Consider the following 19,333-nt stretch of genomic DNA (forward strand, 5'->3'; position numbering starts at 1 on the left):
AGAACCCCACTCCAAAGGGTAAAAAACAAAGCACAGTATGGTTGTACATGCTTGTAATCTTAGCAAGAGGCAGGAGGTTCAGTTCTTCAGTGCTATCCTGGGTACATGAGAACTTGTCTCATAAAAACAAAACAAGACAAAAAAACAATACACCTCTTTCCAACAGTGATAAACCTAAGGATGATATCATATGATGTTGCCAGATATGGTAGTGAATACCTTTAATCCCAGTACTCAGGCTGAGACAGGCAGATCTCTGTGAGTTCCAGGCCAGTCAGGTCCATGTAGTGAGACCATGTCCCGAAAAAACAAACAAACAAAACTAGCCAACAAAGTTGACCCATATGTGTAATTACTTGATGAAATGTGTTCAGTTTCTGTCAATGCTGGGGATCACACCCAGGGCCTCATTTTATCATTTCTTCAATACCCTGAATCTCTCTTCAAATCTTTCTTTTAATTGGGTTGTTGATTGTTAATTAAAATTAACGCCATAATCTGATATCTTCAATATACCTACTGTGATAGCTAAAAATACTCACTGTGTCTGGCTTGAGCTTCTACAGGTGTGCATGCTGTCACAACTGCTGTGAGTTCATCTATGCAGCTTCCCTGTTGTATCCTAGAAACACTGTTTTGTTTTAGTCATCCACCACCTCTTGCAAATCTTTCCGGCAATCTTCTGCAATGATCCCTGAGCTTTAAGAGGAGCAGGGTGTGATATAGATGTCCCATTTGGGGCTTAACACTTTGCAATCTCTTGTTGTCTGCGTGTTGGTCAGTTGTAGGTCTCTGTTAATCACCGTCTACTGCTAAAAGAAGTTTCTCTGATGAGGGCTGAGAGATGTGCTAATCTATGGGTATAACAGTAAGTCACTAGGAGTTGGTTTCATACTGTGTTCATTTAGGAGGTTCTCCTCTAGCGTCTGTGACCTGTCTCATCACAGGTTCTTGGCCCCGATAAAAGTTTGGCCTTTTTATTCTTTTGCCTTGTGTTTTTCAAGACAGGGTTTTTCTGTGTAACGGTCCTGGCTGTCCTGGAACTTGCTCTGTAGACCAGGCTGGCCTCAAACTCACAGAGATCCACCTGCCTCTGTCTCTCGAGTGCTGGAGTTAAAGATGTACACCTGACTTGGCCCATTTTTTTTATTGGAAGTATTTGAATAATATTTTCAGAAGAGTTGTATGGGATGGATGTTTTCTCTCTCCTTATTTCTAGAAATATAGGCATTTTTCTTTTCTTAACATGATAGTTTGTCTGACTTCAGAATTTTAGGATCACAATCCTTCAGGATTTTATAAGCATTGTACCTATGACTTTTCGCCTTTAATGAATGTAGCAGATTAGAGGTCTAGTGCCTATTTGAAGGTCTTTCATTACGTTAGTAGCCCAATATTTCTGTTAGAGCAGTCTTATTTTAACAATCCAGAAATTAAACAGGAATAAATGTCTAAGTCTCATTACCATTTGTTTATTTTTGTTTTGATTTTTAGAGATCTTCTAGATATGAAAACTTGGAGATTTCTTAGGGAAACATCGCAATTACCTATTTTATTACTTTTTGTCAATTCATTTTGAGATAACATAAGCACTCTACCACCAAACTATATCCCAAAGCCCTTAAGATATTGATGTTATGTATGTGTGTTTATAGCATAGTTATAAAATGTAACAATAGTTGAATTACCTGATTAAAGAGCCAACTTAATTAAGAAAGAATAGCTGTTATTCTATAGATATTGAGAAAAAATTGATAGGTGTAAGACATCTATGCCTACAGTAAGGCACTCAGTTGAGCTATGAGAGATGTGCATGGAAATGTCTGTGTTAGTAATTTGGCACTTGTTCTTGTACTTTAGGACCGCAAACTAACTAAAGCTGAGCAGCAACGGTTCAAAGAAGAAGCAGAGATGTTGAAAGGCCTCCAGCATCCCAATATAGTTCGATTTTATGATTCCTGGGAGTCTATATTAAAAGGAAAGAAATGTATTGTGTTAGTGACTGAACTAATGACATCAGGAACCTTAAAGACGTAAGTTGACTCTGCTAGTACTGGTTGAGATGGAAATCATTTTAAAGAATCATAAATGTTATTTATAAACTTTCTGGCTTAAGGGTTTGTAGAGGGGCTGGGGCTATAGCTCAGTGAAATAGCACTTACTTAGTATGTACAAGGCCTTGGGATTTATCCCCAGTACTGTAACAACAACAAGAACAACAAAAGAACTTGTAGAATCTATCTATTTTAGATTGAAAAATCAGGATATTAATGCAGTTTATTAGACTATGCAATGCTGAAAAGGTAATGTTTGGGGACCTGGGGATGAAGCTCGGTTGGTTAAGTGCTGGCCTAGTATGAATTAAGCCATGGGTTAATCTTAGCACTGAGTTTATGTGTGTGTGTGTGTGGGGGGGTAGAGATAGGAGGACCAGGAGTTCAGGGTCATTCTTGGCTACATGAGTTCATGGCCAGCCTGAGCTACATGAGACCATGCCTCAAAAGCATAAAAATGGGGAGTAGAGAGATGGCTCATAAGTTAAGAGCCCTTGTTGCTCTTGCAGAGGCTCCTAGCACCAATGTGATGGCTTACAACCAGGGAATCTAATGACCTCCTCTGACATCAGTGAGTGCCTGGCACTCACTTAGAAAATATACACATGCAGGCAAACCCTCATACACATAAAATAAATAAATCTAAAAACAACCCACAAAAGTTAATGTTTCAGAGATATCATAACATTTGAGTTAAAAATTATTATAGACTATGATTGCATTTTTAAAAAGATAATGACTTGCTGAGGTTTTGGTCAAACTTACACATCTTATAAGGAATAACTACTACATAGTTATAGTCTTTTGTTTGTAACCAACTCTTCATTTAGTATAAATTGATAGTATAATCAATTGTAAATAATTAAATGTGAAGTGTACATTTTCCCTAACATTTTCCAGTAAAATTTTATATAACTATGTCCTCCAGTGACTGTATAAGTAATTATTTAGATGTAGAGAAGGGCTTTCTTTTTAAAATAGTGCTTCTATTCCAAAAACTCATTCTAATATGGTTCTTATTTTGAATTAAAAGTACTAGACTTTGTAGCATATCTTTTGGTGTAGGTCATACCATTTTTTTTTTTGATGGTATGTGAGGTGGGATGGTAAACTTAAATGACCTGTAAAGTGACTGTAAGTCACTGAAATTAGATGAAAATGAGGTTTTAGATAGATTTTTTTTTTGGCTGCAGCAGACAATAGAAAATAATTCAGGGGCTGAAGAGATGGCTCAGTGGTTAAGAGTACCTGCTGCTCTTCCAGAGATCAGAGTTCAAGTCTTGGTATCCACATTGGGCAGGCAACTCACAACTGTCTGTAACTCTAGGTTCAGAGGATCCAGTGTCCTCTTCTGACCCCTACAGGCAGTTGCACATATGTACACATTAACAAATATGTAAGTAAAAATAAAAAACATTAAATTGTTCAAGGGTAGTATTCCTAGTAAGTAAACAAGCAGAGCAACTCACTCATAGTGGTATTTATAGAATAATCTGGGAATGTTTGTTTACACATGATCTTTGTTTCTTTGTATAGGTACTTAAAACGATTTAAAGTCATGAAGCCAAAGGTCTTAAGAAGCTGGTGCAGGCAAATTTTAAAAGGATTGCAATTCTTGCACACAAGGACCCCTCCTATTATTCACCGGGATCTGAAATGTGACAACATTTTCATCACAGGACCCACTGGATCTGTGAAGATTGGTGATCTGGGACTTGCAACCTTAATGCGCACATCATTTGCTAAGAGTGTCATTGGTGACTAGTATTTTACAGTTTACTGTCTGGGTATTGGATTTGTCAGTTGTATAGGACTGGAACAGAGATGATGAGTCAACTATGGGCTTGGGCAAAGTTTTGACCACTGCTTGTTTTTTAAGGTTTTATTTTTGTTTTACACACACACACACGCACACGCACACGCACACACACACTTTTTTTTTGTATTGAGACTGGGTCTTGTGTAACCCAGGCAGGCCTCAAATTCACTATGTAATAGAAGATGGCCTGAACACCTCAGTCTTGGGATTTTAGGACCCAGCCAGCACACTCAGCTGTTAATTTTCTCTGAAATATTTGTGAATGTGATTTGAAATACCAATTATATGAAAACTGACTTATTTCCATCACATCCTAGTGTGTATATTTTATAGAATGTATTAAGGACTATTATTTTTTAAATTTATCTTTATTTTACATGTGTGGGTGTTTTGCCTACATGTATGTCTGCGCATATGCAATGCCCAAAGAAGTCAGAAGAGGGCGTTGGAGCCCTTAGAGCTGGAGTTACAGACAGTTGTGAGCCACCATGTGGGTGCTAGGAACTGAACCCTGGGTCCTCTGCAAGTGCTCTTAACTACTGAACTACTTCTCCAGTCTCATCTATTAGGGATTATTGAAAGATTTTGAGGACTTAAGGAATAAAATTTACTAAATTAATTTATCCAAATTTGAACTAAAAAGATACAAATAAAAAATAAAATCAGATTTTATCTATAGCTGTCTTTTTTCTGGAGACAGGGTCTCTCTATTATATAGTTCTGGCTGACCTGGAACTACCTGTACAGTAGGCTGGCCTCAAATTCAGAGATCCTCTTGTCACTGTCTCCTGAGTGCAGGCATCAAAGGTGAGCATCATAGTGCCTGGCCTTTTCTTTTCTTGAGACAGAATTTCATTATAGACCAGGATGGCCTTGAACATACTATGTAGCTGAGAATAACCTTAAAATTCTGATGGCCTGGCTTGTTATTGTTCAAGTCCTAGGATTACAAGTGTGAGCCACCATGCCTGTCTAAAGTTTTTAACACCTTAACCTAACCTTGAGTTGTACTTTAAATTGTGCTTCATTGGGACAAAATGTTAAATTTGCTTTTTTTGTTTTTGAGACAGAGTCTCTACATGACATTGGCTGTCCTAGAACTTACTATGTAGACTATGCTGGCCTTGAACTCAAAGAGATTCACCTACCTCTGTCTCCCAAGTGCTAGAACCAAAGGGGTGCACCACCATGCCTAGCCTAACTTACAGATTTACTTTGAAGGAACAGAAATTAATAGATAATTTTAATGGGAAAGGAAACCTTGATGAATATATCTTTTTCTTTAATAAAAATATGGTTGTGGTATTATTTTGTAGGCACTCCTGAGTTTATGGCTCCAGAGATGTATGAAGAGCACTATGATGAATCTGTAGATGTTTATGCTTTTGGGATGTGTATGTTGGAAATGGCTACTTCGGAGTATCCGTATTCCGAGTGCCAGAATGCTGCTCAAATATACCGTAAAGTAACCAGTGTAGGTATAATTTTATTCATTTTACTTTACAGATTGCCACATTTTGTGTTGAAATTGATAAAAATTGACTTAGTTGAATTTAATTATGGGACAAGGGGTGTGGCTTAGTGGAAGAAAAGAGAAACCTTCCCCTTCCCATGGTTTAATTTTATATAACAATGTTAGTTTAACAATTACACTTAGAAAAGGTTTAGATTTATAAAGGTTTCTATTTATGTACTTGAACTCTTATTATGGTCATATACAATGCTCTATATTATTTTGGAGAAAATGTACAGGTATGTCATCCTTAATTGTGGTACAGTTTCAGATATTAGATTGCTCTTGATTTTCTCTTTTTTTTTCCTGCATCTTGCTATGTACCTCTGGCTGTCCTGGAACTCACTACACAGATCAGACTGGCCACAAACTCACAGATATACACCTGCCTGTGCCTCTGAAGTGCTGAGATTAAAAGCATGCTACACTACAACACCTGGCTTGATTGGTCTTAATTTTTAAAATTGGATAGTAAAGATTGACTACAAGAGTTTGAAGGATTATAATACTTTAGTGCTCAATTATGAAAGAGAATTCAGTATGTAGTTTAACAGGTGAAACGTGTGAATCCTTGATATGAATAATTTTTTGTGTTAGAAATTGCAAGGACTGCAATGACAATAAATGTTTGCTACCCTCAGAGAGCTTACATCTCTAGGAGCAGAATAATAATTAAGAAATAGCTAGCAAGACATGGCAGTGCACACCTGTAATCCCAACACTTGGGAGGCTGAGGTAAGAGAGTTACAAGTTTGAGGCCAGCCTGGGCTACACGATGAAACCCTATCCTGAAAAATAAGAAAAAGAGAAGTATAAAATAAAAGGATAGGAGTATAGTAAGGGATACAAAGTAGAATTGGAGTGTTTTCATTGTTTAGGGTGGACTACTTCACATATGGCTGGGTGACTTGAGATAGACCATGAAAGAGTCAATAATTTTAAATAGACAAATGACAATTGTATACAGTTATGTGATACAATATGATATATACAATGTAAAATCAATGTAGTTTACCTGTAACTTATTTATCATTTTTTTGTGGTGAGATATTTAAAACTTACTTTTTTAATTACTTTATAATATGCTATGTATTATTGACTATAGTCACTGTGCTGTGGAGTATATTTCAAAGCTTATTCCTGCTGTTTAATTACAACTTATACCCATTAAGCAACAATTCCTAATTCCTTCCCAGCCTCTGATAAGAGCTCAGAAATAGAGCTACAATGCCTTTTTAGTTTGTGTCCTTTATTTAAAGAGCCCCAAGTGCAAAAGTATTTTGTGCTTAATTTATAAATTATAGTTCTATGACTGTCTTCACTTACATATAGAAAAAGGCATAAATTGCCAAGGAAATCAGGAAGAGGTCAGTGGAGAGATCATAAAGGACTTTTTCTATGAATAGAGTAACATTAACAGAGTCTTACCATGTTGCTGAGGCTGGCCTTGAACTCCTGACCCTTCTGCCTTCGCCTCCCAAGTGCTGTGCATAGTATGTCTTTTTTGTGATTCTGGGGATCAAATTCAGGGCCTAATGAAAGCTACACAAATGCTCTGCCACTGATCCATACCCTAAGCATAACTGCAATTTTGAATGCCTATTATTTTTAGATTAACATGCAAAAATGTCATATCACAATTTACATTTCTACCTCTCTCAAAGCTTCTTGTATTTTGGATCCGAAATAATTCCAAATCTTGGCAGATTTATTAGTATAAGATAATAAGACTTTGTGATTCTATATTCTTTAAGGTAGTATGATAGGTGTAGAAGTAGATCTTAGATTATCTCAATCCATGACAATTATTCTTTCAGCTTAATTTGCAATTTTCTGTTTAATGACTATAATGATACCTGGATAATTTTCTGAAAGCCCAAAACTTATAAACAAAAGGTAGTAAAATGAGCAGATTCAGGTAGATAACATGCTTACAGAAAAATTATAAGTTGTCTGGACCACTTGTATGTATTTTTTTAAAGTGTGCATATAAAGTAATAGTTATCTTTTGGCATTTTTCATATGTATGTATTGTTTTAATTTGTTCTTATTCATCCTCTCTCTCCTATTTTCCCTGTCTACATCTTGCTGGTTTTCTACCCCCACTAATAATTCTCCGTCTGCTTTTATATTATATATTCCATTATCCCCTAGTCTCTCCCTCCATTTTCATGGCTCCCTTTTTGCCCATCCTCACACACAGACACACAATACACACACACATGCACACACAGAGAGACATTTAAGATTCCAAATATGCAGAAAACATGTTTTCTGGCTTATTTTGCTTAACATATGATTTCCAGTTTCATCATTTTCCTGCAAATACTGTGATTTCATTATTCTTTACAGCTGAATAAAATTCTATTGTATATATGTACCACACTTTTATTATATAGTTATTTGTGGATAGACATCTAGACCAGTTCATTTCTTAGCTGTTGTGGATTGTGTATCAATAAACGCAGTTGCATAAGTGTCTCTGTGGTATGTTGACTAAAGAGTCCTTTGGATATATACTCTAGAGTGTTATAGCTTGGTTATATGGTAGTTTTATTTTTAGTTCTTTGAGGAGCCTCCATACTGATATCCATAATGGTTGCAATACATTACATTCCTACCAGCAATTAGTAAGGTTTCTACTTTTTACATATCCTTGCCAGCATTGGTTTTAATTTCTTTTGTATTGCTTAATTTTAATTAGTTCTTTGAGAATATCATGTGGTATATTTTGATTGTATTCACCCTCCCTCCCCCAACTCTTCTTAGATCCATTCTCCTTTCCCATTCAACTTCATTGTCCATCATTCATTCCCTCCTCCCCCACAAGGCCTTTTTGTGCTGTTCAGATATTCTTGGATGCTTCTACTGGAGCATGGTCGACTTATGAAAGGCTACACTTTTAGAGAAAACTGATCCATTCTCTATCAACTGCTAAGAAATTCCAGTAGCTCCTCACCAAAGGTGAAACTTTATGCCCAACTCCCCTCTCCATGCTGAGGTTTGGTCTGGCTTAGGCGTGCACAGATTTTGTGCATGCTGTCACAAGCACTGTGAGTTCATATGTGCAGCTGCCCTGCCTTATTTAGAAGACACTGTTTCCTTGTAGTCACCCACTGCCTCTGGCTCTTTCTGTCTCCTCTTAATGATCCTTGAGCCTCAGGAGGAGGGGTTGCAATATAGATGTCCCACTTAGGGCTGAACATTTCAGAGTCTTTTGTTCTCTGCTCCTGAGCAACTTGGGGGTTATTGTGTTGATCCTCATCTACTGCAAACAGGCTTCTCTGATGAGGGTTGAGAGACTCCTTAATCTGTGGCTAATGTTTGGAAATTATTGTTTGTTCTTGGTTTTATTTTGATTTTGTTATATTTTTAAATTAGCTTACAAAGGAATAAGTTCCTTTATGGCATTTTCATGCATACTTCATTTTGGTTGATTTTTCTCCCCTTTTCTCATTTCCAACTTTCCCCACTGTAACTTTCTGCCCTCTGTATTCCCCTTTCTACTTTCATAGCTCATTTATTTATTAGCCATTTGTATTTCTTTTCTTCTAAAACTTTTATTTGTTCATTTACAATTTCATAATTATATTCTTTCACACGCATATTAATGTACTTGGATCTTATTCAGCCCATTATTGTCTTATGCCCTTGTACCTCAGACTAAACCCCTTCTCGAGACCCTCCTAATTTTGTGTCTTTTTCTTCTGTACCGCACTGCATTTAATTTGGCTTCCTTGCATGAGCATGAGTGAGGTGTTATTTACTTGAGCAAGAGCACCTTTATAGTGGCTACACCACTGAGGAATGTAATTCCTGCATAGTCCTGCCTGTTAATGGTTAACTTACTTCCCTGTTAACTTCTTACGGAAGGATTTGGCATTATGAACCCTTTCTCTGTCCATGGTGAAATGTTGATGGCCCCAATTTTCTTTTGTTGTTGTTTTATATTTTTTAGATTACAATATAATATAATGGGATTCATCAGACCTCCTTTATACATATGCATCAGTAAATTTTATTCTCATGTTTTTCTCTTATGCCTGGCCCTCTCCTATGTCTCCCTGCCCCCTGTAGTCGTTTTCCTTTGTTCCACCAATTAGTCCTTTTCTGTTTTCCTATTACATGTGCTTGTTTATTTTGAGACAGGGTCTCACTGTGTAGCCCTGACTATCCTGGAACCATCCTGGATATAGACCAGGCTAGCCTTGAACTCACAGAGATCTCCCTGCCTTTCTCTTCTGAGTGCTAAGATTAAAGGCATCTACCACCACACCCAGCTTCCTATCACATGTATTTGTTACTCTCCATTTCTCTTAAGATTTCTTCCTCTTCTCTCATGATCCTTTCTAATTTTGTCAGCTATAAACACACACATGTAAATACATATACACACATATATGATTTTAAGTCTAGGTTTCACATATGAGCAAGAACATGTGGTATTTGTCTTACCAGGACTAGTTTATTTTATTTAACATGGTGGTTTCCAATTATAGCTGTTCTCTTGAAAATGTCATGATCTCATATTAGGGCTGCACAAAATTCCATTATGTATATGTACATTTTCTTTTTTCCATTCATCTGTTGGTGGACATATAGACTGACTTCTGGGTACTGTGGCTATTGTGAATAGTGTGGAAGTAAACATAGATGTACAATTACATCCTTTGGGTGCTGGGAACCAAACTTGAGTCTTCTGAAATAACAGCAAGTGCTTTTAACTGCTGAGCTATCTCTCCAGGTCTTATTTTATTATTTTTTATTATTTGTGTATGTCTCTGTGTGGTTATATGCACATAAATGCAGGTTCCTGTGAAGGCCAGAAGAAGGAGTTGTGTCCCTTGGATCTAGAGTTATAGGTAGTATGAGCCACACCCAATACCAGTGCTGGGAACTGAATTTGACTCCTCTGCAAGAATAGTATACACTTGAGGTTGGGGATTTAGCTCAGTGGTAGAGCACATGCCTAGCAAGTGCAAGGCCCTGGGTTCGGTCCTCAGATCCGACAAAAAAAAAAAAAAAAAGAATAGTATACGTAGTATAGCCGGGTGGTGGTGGTGCACACCTTTAGTTCCAGTACTCAGGAGGCAGAGGCAGGTGAATCTCTGAATGAGACCAGCCTGGTCTACAGAGTGAATTCCAGAACAGCCAGGGCTACACAGAGAAACCCTTTTTGTAGAGGGGGCGGGGTAGTATACACTCTTAACTTCTGACTCATCTTTCCAGACCCTTTCTTGTTTTCTTGATAGCCTTTCTGGCTGGGGTAAGATGGAATCTTGGGGCAGTTTTTTAATTTGTAATGCTGAACATTTTTATTTCAAATATATATTAGCCATTTGTGTTTCCACTTATTTTATTTTATATGTATGAGTATTTTGCCTATCTGTACTGTATGTGTACTATATACATAACTAGGTTTCTGCAGAGGTGAGAAGAGAACATCGGCTCCCCTGGAACTGGAGTTACAGATGGTTGTAAGCCGCTATGTGGAGAGCAGCAGGTGCTCTTAACTGCAGAGCCATCTCTTCAGCCCTTGTCTTTCTACTTTTATGATCTGTCTATTCAGATCATTAGCCAATCTATTGATTTAAAGATTTCTTTTGATAGTATTTAGTTTTTGCTGTTCTTCATATATTTTAGATATCCTGTTTCTGATGTGTAGCTGTCAAAATCTGTACAAGTGGAAGACATGTCTTCGTACTTTCCAAATCTTTTAAATATGAATCATCCTGTTGGATGGATGAGGCCATGGATTTCAAGTATTCCACTTGAGGCTCCAAGGTTTTTAGCTTTATAGAATCGAGTAGCAGATGGATGACTGCAGAGATTGATCTACCTTGTGGCCTAAGGCTCAGGGCTATCAGACTCTAGGGTCACTCTCAGTTGATGAGGTTTGCCAATTTAACTGAGAGCAGGGTTACTTTCCCCTATGCCTTCTGTCACCTGCCCTTTTTGGCTTGTTGGTCATGGCCTTCCAGCTTTCCAGAACTGTCTATTGCTCCATGGCTACAGCAAGTTAAATTCAGGCTTCCTCTCTTCAGGTTTTTCTTCATTTTGGGGTCCTCAGTGTAGCTCAGTTTCTAATAACCCCCCCCCCACAGATGATGCCCAAGTCTGTCCTCCAAATCATAGTGACAGGAATGGGATTCCTCACCATTGTCTCCCCCTCTCCCCCACTGAAGGAATCACTGTCTCCCCTCAGCTGCTTTGGAGACTTGGGAGGGCTGTGGACTTAGTCTAAAAGTAAGACTGCCAGTGTCTTTTCTCCAGGGCCACCTGGCCTACCTTTTGGAGCAGTCTCAGCTTCTTTTCCCTTTCAGAGATCAGCACTCCTGGAATTGTGATGGCTTTGGCTTCTTTTCTGTGTGTTTCCCAGCCTTTACTCTGCACTTTTCAAGTATTTTGTGGCCATCTTTATGAATTTCTGAAGTTCCTCATTGCTTTATCTCTTTAGAATAGTCTATTCTGACTTTTCTCCTTTAGTGAGTCACACAGCAGTAGCTTCTCAGCTGCCATCTTAGCTACAGCTTTTTTTTTTTTTTACACTTTCTGGATTTTATTTGTTTCTTATTAGTATTCAAGAACCTAATAATTAGCTTGAGGAGAAATTCTCTCAGTGTATTAGTATTGCTTAAGTAGAAAAAGGTTTTACATATTTCTTTATATTTTCATACATTAGCATATACATTTGTATCTATGTGCACACAAGCATACTGTTTGTTTGGGGTTTCTAGCCATTTTAGAAGACTTTGAACTACATTAAATTCAGCATACTAGAAATAGAGAAGTTATTATTTTTAAGTTATGTTTTCTGTGACTGGGTCTTACTAAGTAGCTCAAGGTGACCTTGAACTTCTGGTCCTCTTGCTTTCACCTCTCCAGTACTGGTTTGTAGCATAGACCACTATGCTAGACTTCAAAGGTTATTAAAACCATACTCATTTTGCCTGGCGTGGTAGTGCAGGTCTGTGTTCCCAGCTATTTGGGAATTTGAAACAGGATCATGAAACTTGGCACATAAACGAGATCCTGCCTCAAAGGAAGCAAGCAAACAAACCTTTTTCTCTGATTGAAAAATAGTTAATATATTTGCTTTTTTTAAAAAGTTTTTTCCGTTTTACTTTAAAAATGTATTTCATTCATCGTGTGTGTGTGTGTGTGTGTGTGTGTGTGTGTGTGTGTTTGTGTGTGTGCATGCATGCACAAATCCTCACAGTCACATTCCTGAGTATGGAGGCTAAAAGACAACTTGTAGGAGTCAGTTCTCTCCTGACACATTGTGGGATGGAGGCTGGAACTCAGGTCAAGCCTTCTCACTGCCTTCTCCCCACGCCCCCTTACATTTTATTTATTGTGTATGTGTGGGTACATATGTGCCACATGGTGAGTGTGGGGATCAGATGCCAATATGTGGGAGTCAGTTCTCTTCCTTTTAACTTTATGTGGGTTCTGAGATTGAAGTCAGGTCATCAGATGCGGTGGCAAGCACCTTTAACCTGCTGAGGTATCTTGCAGGTCCATTATTAAATTTTCTTTTTTTTAAATTATGTATGTGTTTGTGAATAGGTACTTGCATACATGTTTATGATTACCAATTGAGGCCAGAAGAAGATATCAGATCCCCTGTAGCTGGAGTAACATATGGTTGTGATCCACTCAGTATGGGTTCTGGGAATTGAACTTAGGTCCTCTAAAAGAACAGCAACTGCTCTTAACCACTGAGCCATCTCTCTAGCCCCTATTATGTTTTCCCAGTTAGGATTATAGTGTATATATGCGTGCCATCTTGCTTTTCCTTCTATTGTTTCATATTAAACTATGAGAATTCCCCATATTATTAAGTATAATAGTATTTTTAGTCTCTATATGTTTCTATATTAATATAAGTTTGCCTCAGTTATTAATATAGATTATTCACAATTTTTAGTTATTTATGGAGCTGTGATAAAATCCTTTTTAAAAAGTTAAACTTGGGTTGGTGAGATGACACAGCTGGTCATCTTTCCGTCAAGCCTGACAACCTGAGTTCAATTCCTGGAAAATCCATGGTAGAAGGAGATTGATTATCTACTCCTGCAAGTTACTCTCTTGACTTCCACATGTGTCCTAGATCCTCCCTCCCCCACCAGGAAATAAAAAGTTAAATTTGACTGGGTGTGGTGGCACAAGCCTATATTCTCAGCATTTGGGAGGCAGAGGCAGGCAGATTTCTATAAGTTTGTGGCCAGCCTGTTCTACATAGAGCAGTGGTTCTCAACCTTCCTGATGCTTTGACCCTTTAATACAGTTCCTCATGTTGTGGTGAGCTCAACCATACAATTATTTTTGTTGCTAATTCATAGCTAATTTTGCTACTGTTATGAATTGTGTAATTATCTGATATGCAGGATATCTGCTATGTGACCCCTGGGAAAGGGTCGTTCAACGCCCCCTCCCAAGGGGTTGAGAAACTGACATAGAGAGTTCCACCCTAACCAGGGCTATGTAGTGAGACCCTGCTTAAAATTTTAGAAGTTAAATATATATGTATAATGATCTCATTGAATAATTGGATATTTTTATGAAAAAATGTTTAATAAATATCATGTTGATTTGCACTTTCAATTGTTTAATTTATAACAAGAAACTCTTTTCTTCTCCCAGGGCATTAAACCAGCCAGCTTCAATAAAGTCACAGACCCTGAAGTGAAAGAAATAATTGAAGGATGTATTCGACAAAACAAATCTGAAAGGTAGGTAGAATTTTAACAGAATTACATAAATGATGGATGCATTTTTATCCTGGGTACTGTAATGTATATCATGGCATGTCATTTGACATTTTAGACATAACTATTATGTGCTGAATTTGAACTGACATTTGTGTTTGTTGTGACAAACTTGAGTCACCATCAGCTTAATAGTGAGGTGAAATAAATTTCTAAAGATGTAAAACAGGTAAGACATTGCTTGTTTAAGTAGTTGAGAGTAAGCAGATATTTTACATTTGGTTTTATATCTTTGTGCCAATAATAATAATGGTAAAAGTTATATGGATATTTTTGTTTAAAGACTATTCTATATTTATTTGTATCAAAGTTTGTATTTTTGTATAGATAACTGCTTTAGTATTGGCTTTCACTTCCTGTTATTTTGAGCTACGTATAATTACTGGTTTAAATTGGTAGTTTCATCTTTTGGTTGTTTTTTTAAAGATTTTTTTATGTGTATGTGTTTGTGTGTCTGGGTGTATCTATGTGCACCATGTGCATGCAAGTGTGTGCAAAGGCCAGAAAGGCATCAGATACCCTGGATCTGGAGTCACATGCAGTTGTGAGCTGCTCAATGTGGGGTACTGGAAACCAAACCTGGGACATCTAGAAGAGCAGCAAATGTTTTTAACTGCTGAACCATCTCTCCAGCCCCATTTTAGCTGTTTTTAAGGGTGTATTTCAGAAACATACTTTATGTATATTCTTATTTCTGTACACCTATCACTATTAATGCCCCCAATATTTCTTCATTCTAAACTATAACTTTGTAACCACTAATAATTCATAATTCTTCCTTCCAGATCCCGATAATCTCTATTCTACTCTCCTTTTTAAAATATTTTTTAGTTCATAATATAATTACCATTTCCCCTTTCCCTTTCCTCCCTCTGAATCCTCTCATTCATTGCCTTTTTTTTTGTGGTTTTTTGGTTTTTTGAGACAGGGTTTCTCTGTGTAGCTTTGTGCCTTTCCTGGAACTCACTTGGTAGCCCAGGCTGGGCCTTTTTTTCTTTAGTTGTTGTTACATTTATTACATAAATAGGCATGCACACACACACACACACACACACACACACACACACACAGACAGAGTTCTAAATACATCACTACAACCTGCTCGGCTTGTATAATGTTACTTGTATGTACATGTTTTTAGGGCCGACCCATTTGATATTGAATAACCAATTTGGGGAGGGAAGGGGCTCTTTCTTGGGGAAGACTATTTCTCTCACTCTCAGCATTTCTTAGTTGCTTATAATTATTGGTCTAGGGTTGAGACCTCATGAGCTTTTCCCCTTCCACAATAGCATGTCTATTGGTGTCATCCTTGTTCAGGTCATATTTAGCCAGCCATGTTGGTGAGAGACTTCATGGGGAGTAGCTTTCTTGTCATTTCTAGGAGACACAGTCTCACAGCACACTTACTGTTCCTCCGGCTCTTACAATCTTCCCTCCCCCTTTTTTGTAATGATTATTGAGTTTTAGGTGTAGGCATTGTGTTGTTGGAACTTGTCTCCACAACTCTGTATTTTGACTAATTGTGTTTTCTGTAATGGTCTCCATATGTTGTAAAGGAAGTTTCCTTGATGAGGAGTGAGAGCTACACTTTGTTTTTTCAAGACAGGGTTTCTCTGTGTAGTTTTGTGCCTTTCCTGGAACTTTCTTTGTAGACCAGGCTGGCCTCGAACTCACAGAGATCCGCCTGCCTCTGAGAGCTACTCTTATCTGTAGGTATAAGGAAAAGTGCTGTGCAAGTTTCTGGTCATTGTGTTGTTGATTTTTGGTGTTATTGTTTGTGTTCTCAGTGGTACTTTGTGTTTTTAGTAATTATGGCTTTGTACTTCATTGTATGGTGTCCTGGCTATGCTCATTCTCATCTTTTAGATGAAAATATTGCTTCCTGTGGTTTGGTTTCTTGATTGTAAATGTTTTTAGCCTGTTTATATCATGGAAAGTTTTTCTTTCCCTTCAACTATGGCAGAGAGTTTTGCTGGGTATCAAGACCAATCATGGTCTTTTAGGACTTGCAGTGCATTGCTCAAGGCCCTTCTCACTTCCAGAGGTTCCATTTAGAAATTGCTGTTATTCTGGTAGGTTTCCTTAATATATGACTTTCAGTTTTATCTTGCAGCTTTCGGTATACTTTCTTTGTTATGTATAATTAGTGTTTACCGTTGGGGATTTAGCTCAGTGGTAGAGCACACTTGCCTAGCAAGCACGAGGCCCTGGGTTTGATCCTCAGCTCAAAAAAAAAAAAAAAAAAAAAAAAGCTGGGCAGTGGTGGTGGTGCACGCCTTCAATCCCAGCACTCAGGAGGCAGAGGCAGGCGGATCTCTGTGAGTTCGAGGCCAGCCTGGTCTACAAAGTGAGTTCCAGGAAAGGCACAAAACTACACAGAGAAACCCTGTCTTGAAAAGACAAAAAAAAAAAAAATTAGTGTTTACCTATGATATACTGTGGGGATTTTCTTTTCTGGTCTTGTCTGTTTGGTATTTTATGTTCTCATTGTGTTTGGATGGGTGTATCTTAACTTAATTTGGGGGAAGTTTTCTATAATCTTGTTAAATCTGGTCTATGACATTCACCTGAGATTCTTTGCTTTTGTGTATGTCTATAATTCAAAGGTTGGTCTTCTCATAGTGTCTCTTTATTTCCTGTATGTTCCTTTCCTGTGTGTTTTCCTTTTAATTTTTCATATTCTTTGCTTATTTTACCTAGATCTTCTACTCTGTCTCCCCCATTATTAGCTTTCTGTTGTTTTTGTTGTTGATATCCAGCTTTAATCCCTGGTCCTATAGGATGCAAGGTATTATTTCAGTTTTCTTGTATCTGTTGAGACTTGCTTTATGTTTGAGTATATTATCACTTTTGAAGAACATTACATGAGGGGCTGAGAAGAAGGTGTATTCTTTTGTGTTTGGGTGGAATATTCTGTACATATCTGTTAGGTCCATTTGGTTTATAATATCAGTTAGCTCCAGCATTTCTCCATTTAGTTTTTGTCTGGATGGCTTGTCTATTGGTGAGAGTCTATTTTGTCAAATATGAAGATGGCTACACAAGCTTGTTTTTTAGGTACATTAAGTTTTTTGAAACAGAGTCTCATTCTGTAACCCAGACTATCCTGAAACTCACTATATAACACAGGCTGGCAAATGCTGTGGTATAGGACTGGGCCATCACACACAGCTTCTGAGTGGATAATTGTTAATTGAAGTAGTCTATTTAAAACATTTGTAAAAATTTGGATTTCCAGTTCACCTTAGAATTTATATATCTGGGAAATGTTTTTAGTTTCTTTTGTTGAAGATCAATTGCTTTAGTCTTAGTAATATAAACCAGTGGCTTAAGGCAAGCTAATAAATCTACCTAACAGTTTTCTCTTAGGCATACTTTTATGTATGTTAGACTTTGTTATCAAGATATGTTATTGGTTATTAATCCTTAATGAAGATTATTCTACATGCATGTAAGTTGACATTTCTTGTGTTCCTAGTAATAAATTGATTATAAGATGTAGTTTTTGTAGTAAAATAATTAATGGCTTAATAGAAAATGTAAGATTCTCACTTTAATGCAATTAACTTTTACTATTTAAAGGATCATATCTTGCTTATGACTGGAAGAATTGATAATGAGATATTTTGTTTATTAGGTTATCTATTAAGGACCTACTAAACCATGCATTCTTTGCTGAGGATACTGGACTGAGGGTGGAGTTAGCAGAGGAAGATGATTGCTCAAATTCATCCCTGGCTCTAAGACTCTGGGTTGAAGATCCTAAAAAATTAAAAGGCAAACATAAAGACAATGAAGCTATTGAATTCAGTTTCAATTTAGAAAAAGATACACCTGAGGAAGTAGCATATGAAATGGTAAGTAAATCTTAGTGATGCTTTCCTTACACATTACCATATCCTGATTGATTGATTCTTTTCTACTTCTCATTGCTTTCTTTCCTTTCATATTTTTCTGTGTGCTTTCTCTCTTGCTGTATATTTGTATATGTATGCCTGCACAGGCATGTATTTTTACCTCCACAGTGCAGGGATTAGAAGTGTATACTTTTTTTTGTTTGGGTTTTTTTTTCCTTTTTTTTTGGAGATAGGTTTTCATTGTTTAGCCCTGGCTGTCCTGGAAGTCACTCTGTAGACCAGGCTCACCTTTAACTCACAGAGATCCACCTACCTCTACCTTTGGGATTAAAGGTGTGTAACAATACTTTTTCATTGAGACTGCCAGCCCACAAATAATGACCCAGAGACTTATTAATTATGAAAGTTTGGCCTTTAGCTTAGGCTTGTCTCAACTAGTTCATAACTTACATTAACTCATATTTTTTAATCTGTGTTCAGCCACATGGTGTTACCTCACTTCCATCTTACACCTCCTGACTCCTCTCTCTGTCTGGCTGGTGACCCTGCCTTTCTTCTTCCCAGAGTCCTCTCTGTTTCTCCATCTAGCTATTGGCCATTCAGCTTTTTGTTACACCAGTCACAGCACAGTGTACAAATATCCCACAACAGGTGTGTGCCACCACCACCCTGCTTGGTGTGTCCTTTCATGCTCTGCTTTTGTCACAGGTGCTGGGGTTTCAAACTCAGGTGCCCATGCTTGCATGTCAAGCACTTTACTGACCAAGGCATCTCCTAGACTCCTGTTTTCCTTTTTTATATTGTCATGTCATTGCAAAGTACTTTTCCTAGCAGGCTATGTTAAATTTGCATGCCCACTGTAAAGAACTGTATCGTACTGCCTTTGTTGAAATAAAATTGGAGGCTGGGGCGATGGTTCAGTTGATAAAGTACCTGTTGTACAAACATGAGGACCTCAGTTTGGATCCCCAGCACCTATGTAAGGTGGTGTGGTATAGCTCTGTAACCCTAGCTCTTTGTATGTGAAGACAGAAGGATTCCTGGGGACCACTGAGAGAACCTCGGCCTTCATATAAACATACACATCTACAAAATAAATCTTTAGCCCTCAGGAGGATCAGATGATTTGCTATTTCTTATTTCTGGAACTTCTCTTATTGGGATGTTGGGTGTCTTGGATAGGTTCTCAAGTATTCTTAATTTTTTTTTATCCATCCCTTTGCCTTTATTTTATTTATTTATTTATTTGTTTATTTATTTATTTATTTATTTATTTTTGAGGCTGGTTCTCATGTAACCAAAATGGGCCTAGAATT

At 37.4% G+C, this 19,333-nt stretch overlaps 1 protein-coding gene across 2 annotated transcripts in view; it reads left to right on the plus strand.

Moving 5' to 3' along the window:
- Positions 1 to 19,333, plus strand: part of Wnk3 (WNK lysine deficient protein kinase 3) — a 131,959-nt gene that overhangs the window by 45,139 nt on the left and 67,487 nt on the right. For both annotated transcript variants that reach the window (XM_059249949.1, XM_059249948.1), the window contains exons 3-7: positions 1,861 to 2,033; positions 3,591 to 3,811; positions 5,190 to 5,347; positions 14,033 to 14,121; positions 17,798 to 18,017. In XM_059249949.1, the coding sequence (XP_059105932.1) occupies positions 1,861 to 2,033; positions 3,591 to 3,811; positions 5,190 to 5,347; positions 14,033 to 14,121; positions 17,798 to 18,017 (861 nt within the window). The remainder of the gene's footprint in view (positions 1 to 1,860; positions 2,034 to 3,590; positions 3,812 to 5,189; positions 5,348 to 14,032; positions 14,122 to 17,797; positions 18,018 to 19,333) is intronic.

The sequence above is a fragment of the Peromyscus eremicus genome, chromosome X (assembly GCF_949786415.1).
Source record: "Peromyscus eremicus chromosome X, PerEre_H2_v1, whole genome shotgun sequence".
NCBI classification, from domain to species: domain Eukaryota; kingdom Metazoa; phylum Chordata; class Mammalia; order Rodentia; family Cricetidae; genus Peromyscus; species Peromyscus eremicus.